The 18,731-nt window shown below is 40.0% G+C and overlaps 2 protein-coding genes across 3 annotated transcripts; both read right to left on the bottom strand.

Annotated features, from left to right (window-relative positions):
- Positions 1-853: 853 nt before the first annotated feature.
- cnih1 (cornichon family member 1) lies at positions 854-7,554 on the bottom strand. 2 transcript variants are annotated; one of them, XM_087780254.1, is made up of 6 exons: positions 7,421-7,554; positions 6,103-6,171; positions 5,868-5,915; positions 1,779-1,891; positions 1,567-1,710; positions 854-1,502 (listed from the first exon to the last, which is right to left on the bottom strand). In XM_087780254.1, exons 1-6 carry the CDS (start codon positions 7,499-7,501, stop codon positions 1,475-1,477), a joined length of 483 nt encoding a protein of 160 aa, XP_087636380.1. In that variant the 5' UTR covers positions 7,502-7,554; the 3' UTR covers positions 854-1,474. The 2 variants fall into 2 exon arrangements, with proteins under 2 accessions (XP_087636380.1, XP_087636381.1); XM_087780255.1 differs by lacking the exon at positions 5,868-5,915.
- A 1,816-nt stretch (positions 7,555-9,370) lies between these two features.
- On the bottom strand, positions 9,371-18,251 carry gmfb (glia maturation factor, beta). Its single transcript, XM_087780128.1, has 7 exons — positions 18,134-18,251; positions 15,093-15,189; positions 14,536-14,585; positions 13,956-14,005; positions 13,803-13,885; positions 13,656-13,729; positions 9,371-11,506 (listed from the first exon to the last, which is right to left on the bottom strand). The coding sequence occupies exons 1-7, from the start codon at positions 18,134-18,136 to the stop codon at positions 11,435-11,437; spliced, it is 429 nt and encodes a 142-aa protein (XP_087636254.1). The 5' UTR covers positions 18,137-18,251; the 3' UTR covers positions 9,371-11,434.
- Positions 18,252-18,731: the final 480 nt, after the last annotated feature.

The raw sequence follows: 18,731 nt of genomic DNA on the forward strand, positions 1-18,731 counted from the left end.
TTTATTTAGTAAAACTATTTTCAAATTGTTGTTTTATGGAGTTTTCTTTTTCCAATCTAATAATTTAGATGTTTTTTCAACAAATACACAAATGTTGTTCATTTACAAATAAACTTCCAGACACTAGATGGCAGCAGCCATTACTTCCTCCACCAACAAGGGAATAATAAAACCTTGAGATCATGGCGATGACTGAGGACGAGAGGATACAGTCGACTCTATTGCTGTGTCTCAAATCACACACTTCTTAGTGCACTGGTTAGTATGCATCAGGATAGTGTACGTACTAAGTAGTACACACATTCTCCACAGATAGTATGTCTTAAATCAAACTCTGCTGCTACACACTAACAGGAAATGACGCGACAGCTTCTTCTATTTAAGGATGATTTCAAACAGCTGTAGGAAAACTATCGCCACCTGCTGGCAACACATTTGGTTTGGATCAAGAAATATGAGAAATATTGGCGAGATATTTAAGCTGCCATCAGCAGCGAAGACGTGTCGTTCTACTACTGCTGCTAAAAGTACACCTGTAAATATATATATACAGTATATATACATACCAAGTACGTCACTAAAATGGAGTCGTTTAGTGTAGAAAGTGTAAATCGATCCATACTCAGATTTGTGGGTGTTTTAGTACAATTAAGTGTGTATGAATCACTACATTTCACATACTAAAAATACTAAGTTGAAGTACACAAGTATGTGATTTGAGACACAGCTCAGCTGATGTTTGGACATATTTTCCTTCAGTTCTATATTTAACCACAAGTGTCTCCAGAAATCGATCAATAATCACAAGTATATTGAAATAAAACCCGGATGATGTCACAGACGATCAGTAGAGTCAAGTCGACACCAGAGTGGATTTCTTTATTTAAATTCAACTAAACTCAACTCGTCTTTTTAACTTTCCTCCCAACATTCCAAATCCACGTCCCGCGGCGGCGCCTGATCGTCTGCTGCGAGGAGTGTTGATATCACGTCACATGGAATAAATAAAAAGGTCCTGGTCACAGATGTTCTGGTTCAGAAAGAAACGCTGGCGTCTACGGGTCACAAACACAGTCCTGAACGTTACACCATCTACCACGGGATGATCTGATTGGTTGCTACGGCCGGACGCTCGTCGGCCCGGTGCAAGAGTTCACAAGAGTCCCACCATAGAGTCCGGTTTGACTCGCGAGTCCAGAACCTGTTGTGTAGTTTACCATCTTTTAGAGTTGTGTAAAAAAAAAAAATAAAAAAAAAAAGTGACAAAAAGTAATACACAAAGCAACCGAAGCACATTTAAAAAAAAAATAGGGGGCGCTGTTTCCTTAAAATGGTGGCGATGGAGAGGACGCAGCTTGATGATGTCACTCTTCTGTGTGGTCCACGTGAGGGGGAGTTGAAAGTCTGTCCACTAGGAGTGTCTGACGGAGCAGAGCAGTGTCCTCGGGCGGCTCCGGGTCAAAAACCTGCAGGTCTAAGAGCTCACCAGGACGTAGATCATCCTGTCAAACAAGAGTGACGGGCGTCAAGCTCAGGACTTTGCGGTCTCACGTGACCTTGACGTACCCGTAGAGATAGTAGAAGAAGGACAGGAGGTAGAAGGCGAGTTTGCACCAGCCCTCCTTTTGACAGAACGCCAGGATGTCGGCGTTCATGATGGTCGTCGGGTCGTAGAGGCCCGGGGTGCTCATCACGGGTCGGCTCATGTACCTGCGGGACGGGGGGGCGCTCGTCAGTCGTGGACCCCCTGCGGAGACGCGGCGGGCGGACAAACCTACCTCCAGACGTGGTAGGCCAGCAGCGGCATGTTGAGACACAGCGTGAGCCACTCGGCGGCGCAGAAGAACATCACGCAGAAGAAGAAGTGGATCAGATACTCGGGCAGCACCAGCTGAGGACGAGACACCGGCGTGAGTCTCAACGTATGACGTTGCAAATGTGACGTTTGATGACCACGTGTGACCTTCTCTTTTAGTGAACCTCTCTCTCCAGTTTGCCTTGGGAACCTTCTCTCAAAAGGGGGCAGAAGTTCTACCCCGAGCCTCTCACTGACGCCCTATAGCTGTTAGACGGCGTCCCCACGACCACCTTCTCGTGCTGAAAGTACTCGTAGGTGTGGAGGTCACTATAGCGCCAACTTGTGGCCGGAACTGAAGCCGAGTAATGCTGAGTCACTACTAGCAGTTTCAAGCTCCTCCCCCTTTCCTGGCGCGCGCACACACACACACACACACACCATGCGGCGAGCAGTGTTGATGCCTCGAGTGAACATTAGCGACAGAGGGGGGGGGGGGGCAGATGGAAGCGCCACAGTGAACCATGCAGAGCAGAAGGTTGAGGGTTCGGATCCCACAGATGGTCAGGAGCAGGGGGGGCAAGAATGTGTGGAGAACCTGCACTGTGCTGCCAAATACAAACTGTGCCCAACGACGTTGAAGGATATACCTCGAGTTTAGGGTTGTAGGTTTGAAACCCAGTTAAAAAAACACTAAAGATGTTGAAGGATGTACCTCGAGAGTTTAGGGTTGTAGGTTTGAAACCCAGTAAAAAACACTAAAGACGTTGAAGGATGTACCTCGAGTTTAGGGTTGTAGGTTTGAAACCCAGTTAAAAAAACACTAAAGACGTTGAAGGATGTACCTCGAGTTTAGGGTTGTAGGTTTGAAACCCAGTTAAAAAAACACTAAAGACGTTGAAGGATGTACCTCGAGTTTAGGGTTGTAGGTTTGAAACCCAGTTAAAAAAACACTAAAGACGTTGAAGGATGTACCTCGAGTTTAGGGTTGTAGGTTTGAAACCCAGTTAAAAAACACTAAAGATGTTGAAGGATGTACCTCGAGTTTAGGGTTGTAGGTTTGAAACCCAGTTAAAAAAACACTAAAGACGTTGAAGGATGTACCTCGAGTTTAGGGTTGTAGGTTTGAAACCCAGTTAAAAAAACACTAAAGACGTTGAAGGATGTACCTCGAGAGTTTAGGGTTGTAGGTTTGAAACCCAGTTAAAAAACACTAAAGACGTTGAAGGATGTACCTCGAGAGTTTAGGGTTGTAGGTTTGAAACCCAGTTAAAAAAACACTAAAGACGTTGAAGGATGTACCTCGAGTTTAGGGTTGTAGGTTTGAAACCCAGTTAAAAAAACACTAAAGACGTTGAAGGATGTACCTCGAGTTTAGGGTTGTAGGTTTGAAACCCAGTTAAAAAACACTAAAGACGTTGAAGGATGTACCTCGAGTTTAGGGTTGTAGGTTTGAAACCCAGTTAAAAAAACACTAAAGACGTTGAAGGATGTACCTCGAGTTTAGGGTTGTAGGTTTGAAACCCAGTTAAAAAAACACTAAAGATGTTGAAGGATGTACCTCGAGTTTAGGGTTGTAGGTTTGAAACCCAGTCAAAAAAACACTAAAGATGTTGAAGGATGTACCTCGAGTTTAGGGTTGTAGGTTTGAAACCCAGTTAAAAAACACTAAAGACGTTGAAGGATGTACCTCGAGAGTTTAGGGTTGTAGGTTTGAAACCCAGTTAAAAAAACACTAAAGATGTTGAAGGATGTACCTCGAGTTTAGGGTTGTAGGTTTGAAACCCAGTTAAAAAAACACTAAAGACGTTGAAGGATGTACCTCGAGAGTTTAGGGTTGTAGGTTTGAAACCCAGTTAAAAAAACACTAAAGATGTTGAAGGATGTACCTCGAGTTTAGGGTTGTAGGTTTGAAACCCAGTTAAAAAAACACTAAAGATGTTGAAGGATGTACCTCGAGTTTAGGGTTGTAGGTTTGAAACCCAGTTAAAAAAACACTAAAGACGTTGAAGGATGTACCTCGAGAGTTTAGGGTTGTAGGTTTGAAACCCAGTTAAAAAAACACTAAAGATGTTGAAGGATGTACCTCGAGTTTAGGGTTGTAGGTTTGAAACCCAGTTAAAAAAACACTAAAGACGTTGAAGGATGTACCTCGAGTTAAGGGTTGTAGGTTTGAAACCCAGTTAAAAAAACACTAAAGATGTTGAAGGATGTACCTCGAGTTTAGGGTTGTAGGTTTGAAACCCAGTTAAAAAAACACTAAAGACGTTGAAGGATGTACCTCGAGTTAAGGGTTGTAGGTTTGAAACCCAGTTAAAAAAACACTAAAGACGTTGAAGGATGTACCTCGAGTTAAGGGTTGTAGGTTTGAAACCCAGTTAAAAAAACACTAAAGACGTTGAAGGATGAACCTCGAGTTTAGGGTTGTAGGTTTGAAACCCAGTTAAAAAAACACTAAAGATGTTGAAGGATGTACCTCGAGAGTTTAGGGTTGTAGGTTTGAAACCCAGTTAAAAAACACTAAAGACGTTGAAGGATGTACCTCGAGTTTAGGGTTGTAGGTTTGAAACCCAGTCAAAAAAACACTAAAGATGTTGAAGGATGTACCTCGAGAGTTTAGGGTTGTAGGTTTGAAACCCAGTTAAAAAAACACTAAAGATGTTGAAGGATGTACCTCGAGAGTTTAGGGTTGTAGGTTTGAAACCCAGTCAAAAAAACACTAAAGATGTTGAAGGATGTACCTCGAGTTTAGGGTTGTAGGTTTGAAACCCAGTTAAAAAAACACTAAAGACGTTGAAGGATGTACCTCGAGTTTAGGGTTGTAGGTTTGAAACCCAGTTAAAAAAACACTAAAGACGTTGAAGGATGTACCTCGAGTTTAGGGTTGTAGGTTTGAAACCCAGTTAAAAAAACACTAAAGACGTTGAAGGATGTACCTCGAGTTTAGGGTTGTAGGTTTGAAACCCAGTTAAAAAAACACTAAAGACGTTGAAGGATGTACCTCGAGTTTAGGGTTGTAGGTTTGAAACCCAGTTAAAAAAAACATTAAAGACGTTGAAGGATGTACCTCGAGTTTAGGGTTGTAGGTTTGAAACCCAGTTAAAAAAACACTAAAGACGTTGAAGGATGTACCTCGAGTTTAGGGTTGTAGGTTTGAAACCCAGTTAAAAAAACACTAAAGACGTTGAAGGATGTACCTCGAGTTTAGGGTTGTAGGTTTGAAACCCAGTTAAAAAAACACTTAAGATGTTGAAGGATGTACCTCGAGTTTAGGGTTGTAGGTTTGAAACCCAGTTAAAAAAACACTAAAGATGATTCGATCAGAAGCAAAGGTTCGACTCAAAGCTCGTCTTAGATCAGCGTCGACGCCGAGATCATAATTTTAAACCAGTAACACCAACGAAACTACTGGGAATTTAACAATTACTGCATGTTCTCTACTGTAATAAAGTCATTTAAAGCTGTAAGGATTTGAAATCAGATTCAACATATGATTTCGTAAGTATAAGCAACTTATATTTAAACTTCTATAGAAACAAAGACGGTTGAAACTGTTGTTTCTGATTCAGCCAGTTACGGATGAAAACTTTTGACTGGTTTACAAGAAAACAACACAAAAGACGATTCTATTCAACAAAAATAGCATCAACAATGTTACGTTTCTTCCATTTTTAACATCAATAGGTTTTTAAGTTCAGTTTTTACGCTCCACAAATGGTTATAATTGAAAATAACTAGTTGTTAGTCTTCTCTGCTTTATATCTGTTTATTGTGTAAAACTGTCCCAACATTCCTGAGTTCACCAGACTCGCAGCAAACAGAGGGAAGGTCGTCATCAAGATCATGCATGTTGCGAGCATTTGCAAGTCTTTTCAGTTAACAGCGGAAATAAAGGGTTTGTTGGAAACATGGAGAAGAAACGGTTTATCCTGGAGAACGAACGCCGTGAAGATAAACAGATCAAAGTTGAACCTGCGCCTCCATCCCAGACGGGGTTTGTTAACTGAAAAGACGTTTGCAAACACTTCCTCGTGCAGGAAAACGACTGATTCGTCAAAAGACTGGTACAAACCTTCAGAGCAATTTTGATTCTTTTTATCTTTTTGACCTTTTCGACTGTCTTTTTTTTTTGGGCCGTTTAAAGAGTAAAAGATATAAAGCAGATCGGGGAGAACAAAAAAGCGTTAGACAGGAAGTCAGAACAGCCGGGTCATTTAGCAAAACAGTGCAGAGGAACGAGAGAGAAGAAGTAAAAAAGAAAAAGAGCAAATCCTCATGCAAGGCCGCGACGCTTCGGAGATACTCACGGGGTTTAGAGTGTTGCACTGATCTATGGGGTTCTTGTAGTCGGTCTTCAGCTCGTCGAAGGCTATAATCTGCGGGAACAACACGGCGTCAGGTGACGAAACTAAAACACTTCATTGCATGTTTTGAAGCAAACGTTTGACGTGTAAATATTAACTAAAGCACTGATTCACGACCAACAATCAGGGTGAAGTGGTTTGTAAATAAGACGCTGATTCCGTCCTTTTACTTCTAAGATTAAATGCTTGTCTTTTACGCTCAAAAGTGTTGTTATAGTACATTTTATTTTTATATAAAACCAGATATTCCAAATTTTAAATATGATAAAAACATTTACGACGATGTTTTGGTCGTTTATTCTTGTAATATTAAGTTTATATGATCAGTATCTATACATTCCATGATATTTTTATATGGCGACGTGTGATTTTTGGATGAAAAACTTCAGGCAACACCGACTCAAATCCTCAGATCATCCTGAGCCAGAGCAGAGATTTACTCTCCATCTGCTGTCGGATTCCAGGACCTCTACACCCTCGTGGGAAGATTTCATTTACGTCCTTAAGACAATCCAATAAAGGCGACTTTAAATGCCAGTTCTCATGTTTTAAATGTGATTTTAAAATAACAACCCGCCTCAGATATATTCAGTATTTCACTTTAATTCAATTGTACACTTATGAGCAGCTTATAAAACACATCAGTGCTCATATAATTATTTTAATATATAGTTTTAGTGACGAATGTTCTCAGAAATTCCTCCTCGAATAATGTCAGACAACTAGCTGTCAATCAACAACGACCCGCAGGTTTGATCTGGTTCTGAAGGAGAAAAACTCGAAGATCTTTTGAAATAAACATGTTTGACGAGGTGGGTTTGAAGAGGCGGTGGAAGTCTCTGGTTAAGTAATGCGACTTTTCTTTTTACTTTTCCGTATAAACACACAGACCCACAAGTCAACAGTTAATAAACTTGATCTGGATATTATTTAACAGTTAATACGAGACTGGAAACTGAATGAATCGAGTCATGATGCGTGTAGCATCGAAGCTAACCGCTAAATATAACTAAAATTACGGTTAAACTAATTTGACATGTCATCGCTTTCTCATCCTTCTCTTAGTTAACCACAAATCTATGTTTATGAAATTCAAACGCGAGGTAAAGTTGAGATAAATTCTCCGTTTGTTATGACACAGAGCTAGCATTAGCATTAGGTAGCTTAGCCTAGCATTGAGTAGCTTAGCCTCCATCAGTGGCCGGTCTCGGGTTTTCTCTCCTCAAATGAGAACTAATGTCCACTGAAGACATTTACTCACATGCCAGATGGCGAAGAAGATAAGAGCCGCCGTGAGCAGGAGCGCCAGCATATAACAAAAGGCCGCGAATGTGAACGCCATTTTCGTGATCTCGGCTGTCAGCGGATCAAGCAGCTCAGAATCAGAAGCGTCGTCTTCTTCTGCCGCTCACATGACTGGAGAACGATCAGGCGCAACACTGACACCTGCTGGGCTGATAGGGCCATTGCAAGTATTACGCTATTTTTTTTATATTTGTAATAATTAATAATTCGATTTAAAAGGGTCGTCTAACATATTTTCCATTCGCGTTTTGATTATTATATCTCAGACTCTGATCTTATTTAATTTTTGATACACAAGACTCTACTTTTTGAATATTTGGTACTTAAGTAAGTAATAGTTAATTGTTAAGCGCCTTTCTAGACCAGGGTCTCAAAGAACTTTAACAATCAATACAATACTCAATAGAATATATACTTTAAAACATCAAGACCCATAATACAAACACAAGAGTCCCTGCGAATCAGGGAAAAGCTCAAATAAAAGTGTCTTGAGATGTTTCTTGAAGGAGTCAGTAGATCATCAAACACAGATGTTTCTTGAAGGAGTCAGTAGATCATCAAACACAGATGTTTCTTGAAGGAGTCAGTAGATCATCAAACACAGATGTTTCTTGAAGGAGTCAGTAGATCATCAAACACAGATGTTTCTTGAAGGAGTCAGTAGATCATCAAACACAGAGATGTTTCTTGAAGGAGTCAGTAGATCATCAAACACAGATGTTTCTTGAAGGAGTCAGTAGATCATCAAACACAGATGTTTCTTGAAGGAGTCAGTAGATCATCAAACACTGATGTTTCTTGGAGGAGTCAGTAGATCATCAAACACAGATGTTTCTTGAAGGAGTCAGTAGATCATCAAACACAGATGTTTCTTGAAGGAGTCAGTAGATCATCAAACACAGATGTTTCTTGAAGGAGTCAGTAGATCATCAAACACAGATGTTTCTTGAAGGAGTCAGTAGATCATCAAACACAGATGTTTCTTGAAGGAGTCAGTAGATCATCAAACACAGAGATGTTTCTTGAAGGAGTCAGTAGATCATCAAACACAGATGTTTCTTGAAGGAGTCAGTAGATCATCAAACACAGATGTTTCTTGAAGGAGTCAGTAGATCATCAAACACTGATGTTTCTTGGAGGAGTCAGTAGATCATCAAACACAGATGTTTCTTGAAGGAGTCAGTAGATCATCAAACACAGATGTTTCTTGAAGGAGTCAGTAGATCATCAAACACAGATGTTTCTTGAAGGAGTCAGTAGATCATCAAACACAGATGTTTCTTGAAGGAGTCAGTAGATCATCAAACACATAGATGGTTCCAAAGCTTAGGAGCAACAGTCTGGAAGGATTTCTCTCCTCTGGTCCTGAAGTTCAGGAACCATCAGTAGATTCTGATCCACAGACCTCAGAGCCCGAGCTGGGGTGTAAGTCTGGATCAGATCACTGATGGAAGGTCTGACCATGAATAGATCTGAAAGTAAGAAACAGAATTTTAAAATGATCCTGAAAGAAACTGGCAGCCAGTGAAGAGTTTGAAGCAGAAATGTGAGTTCTTCTACTAGAGCGGCTCAGAATTCTGGCTGCAGAGTTTTGTATGAACTGCAGGCGAGACGATCCTTCTGGTTTAGAAATGAAAATAAACTGTTACAATAGTATAAACGTATAACACATGGATTAAATAATCAGGATTGTGTTGTGACATCATTTTTCTAAGTTTAGTGATTGATTTGTATTTTTTAAATCAATCAATTGTATATCTATCAATATATCTTATATAATATATATTATATAATAAAATAATTATAACTGTAATACCGAACCTCGCATTTTAAATGAAATATTTTCAACACGTGTCGTAAAATATCCTCATAATTGATTCTCTTGTACAAAAGAAAGGCAGAAAAATACACGTTAACATCACTGACTTTTATTATTTTGACCACAGGAGACAGTTAAACATTTTTATAAAATATGGAAAATACAAATATCATGGCGAGAGTTCACAACAATGCCAGGAGGCAGCTGGTAATGTTTCAGGTGTGGTTTGTTTCAAAAGGTAGAAAGACGTGTTGGTCACTGTTCAGTCGTCGACAGACATTCACAAGCTGGAGTTAAAAGGACTCGCGAGGCCACGACACCGATGGAGGAGAAGCTTTGAAAACCAGATACATCCCTCGGAATAAAAGCTGTAAAAGATTCGACCGAGTCGATAACTGAAGGTCAGCGGTGAGGGGAGCATGCGGGGGAGCAGCTGAAGAGTTTCACACGTGGTTATATTAAAGCATGCTCATGGGCTTCTGTACAACCTCCTCTCACGAGAGTCGAGGTGAACCATCGCTGGTCAAAGATCTTAAAAACCTCACCCTGTGCAACTTCTGGTCGATCGTGACGCGACAAATTCACAAGTTTTCAGGTACAGCAGCATAAACACCGACGCACACACACATCAGCAGGAGACGCACAAAACGCTGCCACAAAGTTGGACCCGGAGGTTCGGCCCGAAACCACTTCTTTTTAATTTTCTTGATCTGCCTCAGTGACATATCGCGTGTCTTTAAAAAACAATGGTCCACGACTACGGTGAAGATATTAAGACTTTAGACGAATGTACGGACGACACGTTGGTGTGATGTCATAGGTCATAGGTCACGTGATTCATCAACCACTCTTGTGCTCGTCGACGCCCCGGAAACATTTTGTAAACACTGCTGACGATCAACTGATGGTTGAACAGAAGCTGATGGAAGGTCTGACCATGAATAGATCTGAAAGTAAGAACCAGAATTTTAAAATGATCCTGAAAGAAACTGGCAGCCAGTGAAGAGTTTTAAGGATCAGAGAAATGTGAGTTCTTCTACTAGAGCGGCTCAGAATTCTGGCTGCAGAGACGGTTGCGTTTAATACTTGAATCGAGTGGAGAGAGACCAGCAGGCTGCGCATAACTCATTATAATCATTAACTCAAGTGTCATTTCATGCGTGTATCATAAAGGTTAAATTGAGTCTTTTTAATTTAGAGAAAACCATGAAATGTCATCAGTTAAAATGTCTAAATTTTGGTCATTTCAAGAGTGAACATGGATCAACAAGATATAGGACAGAGATTTGAAATCAACTACCAGTAAAAAAGTTTCCCAAGTCGTCAATTTCCCGTCAAACCAGTTGAAACCGTAACACTGGGGTTTGTGCAAAAATGCATCAACGGCGTGTCTTCGACTCGTGAAGCACCGACGAGGCTTCGCGACGCTTTAATCCGTGTCACGGTCTTTCATGATGAAGACACTGTATCGTGAAGCCTCGTCTGTGCTTCACCCGTCCCCGTGTCATCATCATCATCATCATCATCAGCTTGTGTGCTTTGAATCACGTGTCAATCAAAAGGCGATTTAATGGAGAGTGAAGCACATTCAAAAAGACGAAATGACGGCGACATTCGTACATTATGGTCTGGATCGGAGCGACCGAGGTCACAGCAGCACATTCATCATCAACGACGACAGCGACGGTTCGACACGTGTTGTAGCGGCGACAGCGTAACATGCCAGTCGAAGGCATCGGCGGATAAATCCCTTTGTTTCTTCCCAACAACAACAACAACAAAAACACACATGACGTCAGATCCAGTCAGGTTTGGAAGCTCAGATCCTTCAGTGGTTCACGTCCCTCGCAGAAGTGATTTCACTCAAATACACGATAAGAAAAAAGTGGTGGCAGGATGTTTGTCGTAAGAAAATGAAGGTGATCGTAGAACAGAAGCACTAAAGGACTAGAGTCACTCCTGGAGAGTGAGGGAGTGAAGAGTGAACTACAGGAGTGTTGACGCGGCGACACGTTCCTGGTCGTACGGGACACGGACTGACCGCTCGTGGACCGGACCGGGTCGAGCGAGCGTCGGGACAAAGACAGGTGGACACGGTCGACCCGAGGAGGGACGGCCGCGGACGAGGCGTCGCTCCAGGCGTCGGCAGGTCTAGCTGAAGAAGCCCAGCTTCTCCTTGAGCCAGTCTTCTGTCAGGTCCTCCGTCGCTCGGATCTCAAACACCTGGAGGTCAAAGGGTCAAAGTGTGTTTAGGTTTGTGGCGACGACAGCGAAACTATGAGTATAAATAAATATAAATGAATACTAGTGACTCGCATGTGAACCATGAGGATACACAAAATAATATCTAAATAAAATGTAATAAATGCAATTAAGACGGACTTTAATCCTTGTATTAACTCAGGGACAAAGTGATCCGAAGGCCTGAAAACAAATGTTTGTGGTATCCCTTGTGTTGTCTCTGGGTCAAGGTGACCCGAAGGCCCCGAATACAAATGTGTTTGTGGTATCCCTAGCGTTGCCTCTGGGTCAAGGTGACCCAAAGGCCTTGAAAACAAATGTTTCTGTGGTATCCCTTGTGTTGTTTCTGGGTCAAGGTGACCCGAAGGCCTGAAAACAAGTGTGTCTGTGGCGTCCCTTGTGGTTTCTCTGGGTCAAAGTGACCCGAAGGCCCACTAACAAATGTTTCTTTGGTATCCCTCGTGTTGTCTCAGGGTCAAGGTGACCCAAAGGCCGAAAAACATGTGGTATCCCTTGTGTTCTCTCTGGGTCAGAACAATCCCCCCCCCATGGCTTCCATAAATGCATATGCAGTGGTTGAGGTTGTTGACCCAGAGAAAACACAAGGGATATGACAAACGCATTTGTTTTCAGGGCCTTCGGATCACCTTGACCCAGAGACGATGCATGACATGTTAGTTGGCTAAAAATAATATTTTCTCATGGACCTTGTGATACGTCTGTTAAACATTAGGCTCTTAAAATCTCGACTGTTGCAGTGCATAATGGTGTTACCGACTTGTTAAAGCAGTGCTTCTCAATTATTTGCTGTTAGGCCCCCCCTAAGAAGAAGTAGAAATTTCGTGCCCCCCCAAATATACAAATATACGCTGCCACCGGAAATAATATCATTTGTCAATAAAATTGCACCTCTGCATAACATTATATTCTTATTAACATTAAAGAAGACTAAATAAAGAAATATGGATCAATTTAACAAATAATTACTTTATTAACACAGTAGAAAAAACTTAAAGAGCATAAATTTAGTGCAAACATTTTCTGAGCATTGGATACTGAAAGAAAACTTATCAATAAATAATAATTAAATGAAATTGACCAGCAACATTAACTCAGGAGCACAATATATAAAACTATTTGAACCAGCTGATACTGAAAAATAAAGACTATAATCAATAAATAATACATTCAAATTGCTCAGAAAAATCAACTCAGGAGCACAATATATAAAACTATTTGAACCAGCAATATATAAAACACTATGATACTGAATACTTATACATTGTAATTGATCAGCAACATCAACTCAGGAGCAGACAGAGGGATTGTCTTTAATTTTGCAGCACTTATGTCATCCAGCATGACAGAGACCATGTCTAATGCTGCAGGCAGTATCAGCTCCTCTGCTATGGTGTGGGTTTTTTGCATTGAGCAACTTGGTACCTTATATGACGCTAACAGTGCTCGCTGGTTTACTGAAGTAGCTCAAAAAACGGGACGACTGTTGATGATACTCAAGCGGCTTATCAGCGTGATTGGGGTGTTTAGTGTGAAGGTGGCGCCTTAGTTTACACAGGCGCTACATACGCCTCGTCATACTTCCTCGTCTTGGCTTCCGGGACTCGGTATCTCCGTCTTTGTTCGCTACTCTTTTCCTCCCCGTCAGATACTTATCCATGCTATTCACTGCACTTCCACGGTTCGTTTACTCCACACACTCCTGCTCTGCTCTGTGCTACGGGCTCTTCTTCGGTGCGCAGGGAGTGGGTCTTCTCCCTGCGTACACTGACAACGAGAGCGCCACTGCCACCTACCTTAGTGGATGCGCAATTACACTTTATTCTTATAAGACACGTAAAAAAAAGCATGTTCCCCAGGGTCACTCGCGCCCTATTTGAGAAACACTGTGTGAAAGGAACAATACGTAAGATAGAGCCAATTGTTTCTGGCTCCCTCGAGTGCTGAAAGAGTGGAACTGCAACGCAATTGGTTTTACTTCTTTTTTTTCCAGCGACTGTGCGAGTGACTTATGTTCTAAATCAAGTCATTACAGAAAATATAAAAATGAATTAAAAAAAAGAAGATAATCACTGTCAAGAGTTGCATTAGAATCAAGAGAACAGTTACTAACTTTTGTCAATTCCACAGTTTGCACCAGTTTGTTTTTGCTCCCGGCGTACATCATCTGCTGCTCCGGCTTACATCCTGTCGACGCCACAGCAAAAACATTATTCAACGGTTTTTTAAATGTAACTTTTCCTTCGGACGCGGCTCTCACCGGCTGGACTGGAGAAGATGAAGCACAGCGGGTACGACACGCGTCCGTCGTCGTGTTTGTACTCGTAGCTGTAGACCACGAACGTGTCTGTCGCTAAGAACTTTTATTGATCGAAATGTGGGATCAGTTTGGTAACAGAGGCTGGAAGGATATCGAGGCTGACGCTCGGGAAGCTCGTCCTGGAGCTCGTCGGGAGAAATGTCCTGGAAGAGAAAACATGAGCTGAAAATAACTTGTTTTTATGCTTTAAACGCAATCATTACGGTTAAAAATCAAGATTCACTTCAAAGATAATGCATTGATTTTATCCACATGAGCAGGTTTTTAGCTTTTTAAACGTGAATAAGTTACACAAAGAACTATCAAAAAAATAAATAATAATAAAAGAAAAGAAAAGAAAAGAAAATTAAATACAATTAAATAAATAAAATAAAATAAAATAAAATAAAATAAAATAAAATAAAATAAAATATAAAATAAAATAAAAATAAATTAAATTAAATAAAGAAATTAAAATTAAATAAAAATGATTCTCAATTAGCATTAGCATGTTTTTTTTTAATGGATATGATTTAGTTTAAATTAAGTTAAATTATTACACAGTATATTTAAGAAGAAGCTGGTAAATGCCAAACATGAGCTTCTTCCCATAAAAGTTTAAAACCATTTTCATCTTTGTATCGACTTCTGTTACGATTCACGTCGTCTTCAAGATACTTTTCGGCTCCTTTACCTCGTGTTCTTCGTCCAGAATGACCAGCTGTTTGTCTTTATCGATCTTCACTGGAAGACGAGATGAAAAAAAAAAAAGAGGCGTCAGCAACGTTTTAGCAACAGGAAGTTGAGCAAGGCAGCGATCGTTTCCGACGACAGGATGACATTATTAAAGCTACACACATATGAACAAAACTATATTGTGGCTGAACACACAAAAACATTGAGCTCTTATTTTGAAATGTATGTTTAAACCGACGTGTTTTTCATTTGTGCTGACAAAGAATCTCTGTCAATCTGTTTTTCTGACACATTTCACTCACAGCAGGGAGTAGAATTTCTAGGGAAGGGAACCAGCGCTCGTGGCTTATGGGCTTATACTTTACAGATGGGCGGGGGGGGGGGGGGGGTGACCCACTTATACTGCTGTCACTCACTGTCGCGAGGAAATGTCTTAATGTTTCTTAAGAGCATTCATTTAGTCAGAAATGATTGATGAGATTCTTCGAAGGTCATATTAGATGAAATTGATTGAGTTTCAAGATGAGACGCTTCAGTCTGTGATGCGATACTCACTGACGATGGCGGCGTTGTTGGTCGCCTTCCGGAAGCGAAACTCCCGGAGCTTCTTCACCAGAGCGGCATCCACCTCACAGACAACCAGCGACTCACTCTGCCACACAAGACAACTTTCAGACCACAGTCTATGGATCCGTACAGTTAGTCAGTTTGAAACCATCTCTCCATCAGAAGTGAGACTTTGAAACGTATCATTACAGAAGCAATTATTTATTTCCATGAATTCAACGACAACGTAGACATGTTTTTGTTGGCTGTCAAAATGGTTGTTTTATGGTTTATATTTCAATAAGGTGTTTGTAAAAATAATTTGATTTATTATTTACAATTAATGTGCAAATATTCACACTGTATTTCCCTTTTTGTGTCGCAAATGAACTTCCGGCCTCTAGATGGCAACAGTCACTACGTCCTCCAGTCCACCAGAGTCAAGTACTGGACAATACTACACGAATATACTTGTTACTACAGTATCACAACACCAGAGTCAAGTACTGGACAATACTACACGAATATACTTGTTACTACAGTATCACAACACCAGAGTCAAGTACTGGACAATACTACACGAATATACTTGTTACTACACTATCACAACACCAGAGTCAAGTACTGGACAATACTACACATATATACTTGTTACTACACTATCACAACACCAGAGTCAAGTACTGGACAATACTACACATATATACTTGTTACTACACTATCACAACACCAGAGTCAAGTACTGGACAATACTACACATATAAACTTGTTACTACACTATCACAACACTAGAGTCAAGTACTGGACAATACTACACATATATACTTGTTACTACACTATCACAACACCAGAGTCAAGTACTGGACAATACTACACATATATACTTGTTACTACACTATCACAACACCAGAGTCAAGTACTGGACAATACTACACATATATACTTGTTACTACACTATCACAACACCAGAGTCAAGTACTGGACAATACTACACATATATACTTGTTACTACACTATCACAACACCAGAGTCAAGTACTGGACAATACTACACATATATACTTGTTACTATACTATCACAACACTAGAGTCAAGTACTGGACAATACTACACATATATACTTGTTACTATACCATCACAACACCAGAGTCAAGTACTGGACAATACTACACATATATACTTGTTACTACACTATCACAACACCAGAGTCAAGTACTCAACAATACTACACATATATACTTGTTACTACACTATCACAACACTAGAGTCAAGTACTGGACAATACTACACATATATACTTGTTACTACACTATCACAACACCAGAGTCAAGTACTGGACAATACTACACATATATACTTGTTACTACACTATCACAACACTAGAGTCAAGTACTGGACAATACTACACATATATACTTGTTACTACACTATCACAACACCAGAGTCAAGTACTGGACAATACTACACATATATACTTGTTACTACACTATCACAACACCAGAGTCAAGTACTGGACAATACTACACATATATCCTTGTTACTACACTATCACAACACCAGAGTCAAGTACTGGACAATACTACACATATATACTTGTTACTACACTATCACAACACCAGAGTCAAGTACTGGACAATACTACACATATATACTTGTTACTACATCACAACACCAGAGTCAAGTACTGGGCAATACTACACATATATACTTGTTACTACACTATCACAACACCAGAGTCAAGTACTGGACAATACTACACATATACTGTATACTTGTTACTACACTATCACAACACCAGAGTCAAGTACTGGACAATACTACACATATATACTTATTACTACCTCGTGAACAAGACCTACGAAATACTACTGCTCAACTAGACAGGAACGGAACCAATTAAACCTTGAACCTAAAACAAATCAGATACAAACGTCTCGTCCTCAGACACGTTACATAACTTCAGGTTCTGATCTTTCTATCATTTCATCTTCAACAGATGGTGGGAGTGAAGCTTTCTCTGGAGCTTAGAGAGGGATCTGAGGAGATTAGAGAGTCGTGGGTGTCTGTCGTGTTTGGGAGGAACATTAAGAAATGAAAGGAGGAACAATAAGAAATCAAAGGAGGAACAATAAGAAATTAAAGGAGGAACAGATTATTTCTGATGCTCCAACTTCCTGCTCGCTCTCCAGCTCCAGAACAAAAGAGATAAAGACGACAATACCAACAATGGAAGCGAATGTGTTCATATTATTTAGGACTAAAGTTCACTCGTCCTGCAGTAAAGGAACCGTGCACGATCACGATCACGTGCACAGGGAGGAGAGATTTCGTGCAGAAGCTCAGAGAACATGTCGAAACACATCAAGAAGAATGTGCGTCAATGTTTTCACAACACCGGAAATCACTTGATCTCGCCTTCACAGTAAAACAGGAATGGTCATCACAACAATTCTTACAAATGTATTTATTGTTACTAATCGCATTAAACCTAATTATTTACGTTGAATTAAAGTCAGTACTTGCCATTTAAGAAATTAAAGTTTGACTGCCTTGTATTCGGCTATGTCTTATTTTGTATTTTGATTATAAAACGACTGCGTTTTTTTTTTTGTTTAGAAATCCTTATTAATAATCGACATTAATTTAATTGTACTTTCGACACAATAAATGTAACTATCAATGTATTATGTATAAAGAGCATTGAAACATACGACTATGCTATACTTGAATCGATCCACTTGATCAATAAAACACGAATTATATTTGAGTTGTTAATTCGATACAAATAACACATTTTTTAATTAATATAAATCATAAAGACCTTTAAAACGTCAAGAGAATGACTAAAAATACTTTTCTTTATTTTGAAAGTCACTACAGGAAATCCGCTCTCCGTCGACACAGAGGGTGGAACTCATGCTAGGCTAACAGACTGAAGCTAACGAATCTACGACCACTTTTTTAAAAACACCTCAACAAACACAAACTACTGCGGCGTCTCGAGTCCACGTGTGCGGGGACACTTCGCCAGGACCTCACGGACGGACTCACCATTGTTGCAGGACGAGGACGATCTTGAATCTGCGGCTTCAGAGACACAAACAGACTCAGACTGTTTTACTTCACGGTATCTTGTGACGAGTTTCGCTCGAGCTCTCTAGCGCCCTCTGACGACGAGTGAGCGGAACAGCAGTAGCGTTTTTTAACAGTTTACTTTTCCAACTCGCTTTTTCAATGATTATTATTATCAAATCAATGTAATTTATATCGTTTTATTCTCTTGGTAATATAAAAAAAAACATGTCATAATCTCGCTTAGATATATTTTAATTGAATGCTTTATTATAAAAGCTATAATATCATATAGAAAGCGGGGCATTTGTTATTAAAGCTTAAACGCTATAAATTATGATAGAATAAGTGTTATTTTTATACATGTTTAAAATATGTTACTGCTTTTACATCCAAGAGAAAGAAAAACAAATTGAAAAAATAACGCAAAAATAATAATACAAAAATAAAGACTTTACCAAAGCTGGAAAAGGGTAAAGAGATCATTTAAAAAAGTTTTTTTTTTAATTTTCTTACCCTTTTAACTACTTCGGCTGAGTTTGGATCAAATAAGGCCAAATGTTTATTTACAAATATC

The sequence above is a fragment of the Callionymus lyra genome, chromosome 18, assembly GCF_982586985.1.
Source record: "Callionymus lyra chromosome 18, fCalLyr1.hap1.1, whole genome shotgun sequence".
NCBI lineage: Eukaryota > Metazoa > Chordata > Actinopteri > Syngnathiformes > Callionymidae > Callionymus > Callionymus lyra.

Excerpts from the sequence above, each read along its gene's own strand:
- cnih1 (XM_087780254.1), bottom strand. The coding sequence starts at position 7,501 with ATGGCGTTCACATTCGCGGCCTTTTGTTATATGCTGGCGCTCCTGCTC. Across the intron at positions 5,916-6,102 it reads AGTGCAACACTCTAAACCCC|ACAGTCGAAAAGGTCAAAAA; the intron begins GTGAGTATCTCC and ends CAAAAAAAAAAG. Across the intron at positions 1,892-5,867 it reads GAATCAAAATTGCTCTGAAG|CTGGTGCTGCCCGAGTATCT; the intron begins GTTTGTACCAGT and ends TCTCGTCCTCAG.
- gmfb (XM_087780128.1), bottom strand. Across the intron at positions 14,586-15,092 it reads CAACAACGCCGCCATCGTCA|TGAAGATCGATAAAGACAAA; the intron begins GTGAGTATCGCA and ends CTCGTCTTCCAG. Across the intron at positions 14,006-14,535 it reads TTCTGGACGAAGAACACGAG|GACATTTCTCCCGACGAGCT; the intron begins GTAAAGGAGCCG and ends TTTCTCTTCCAG.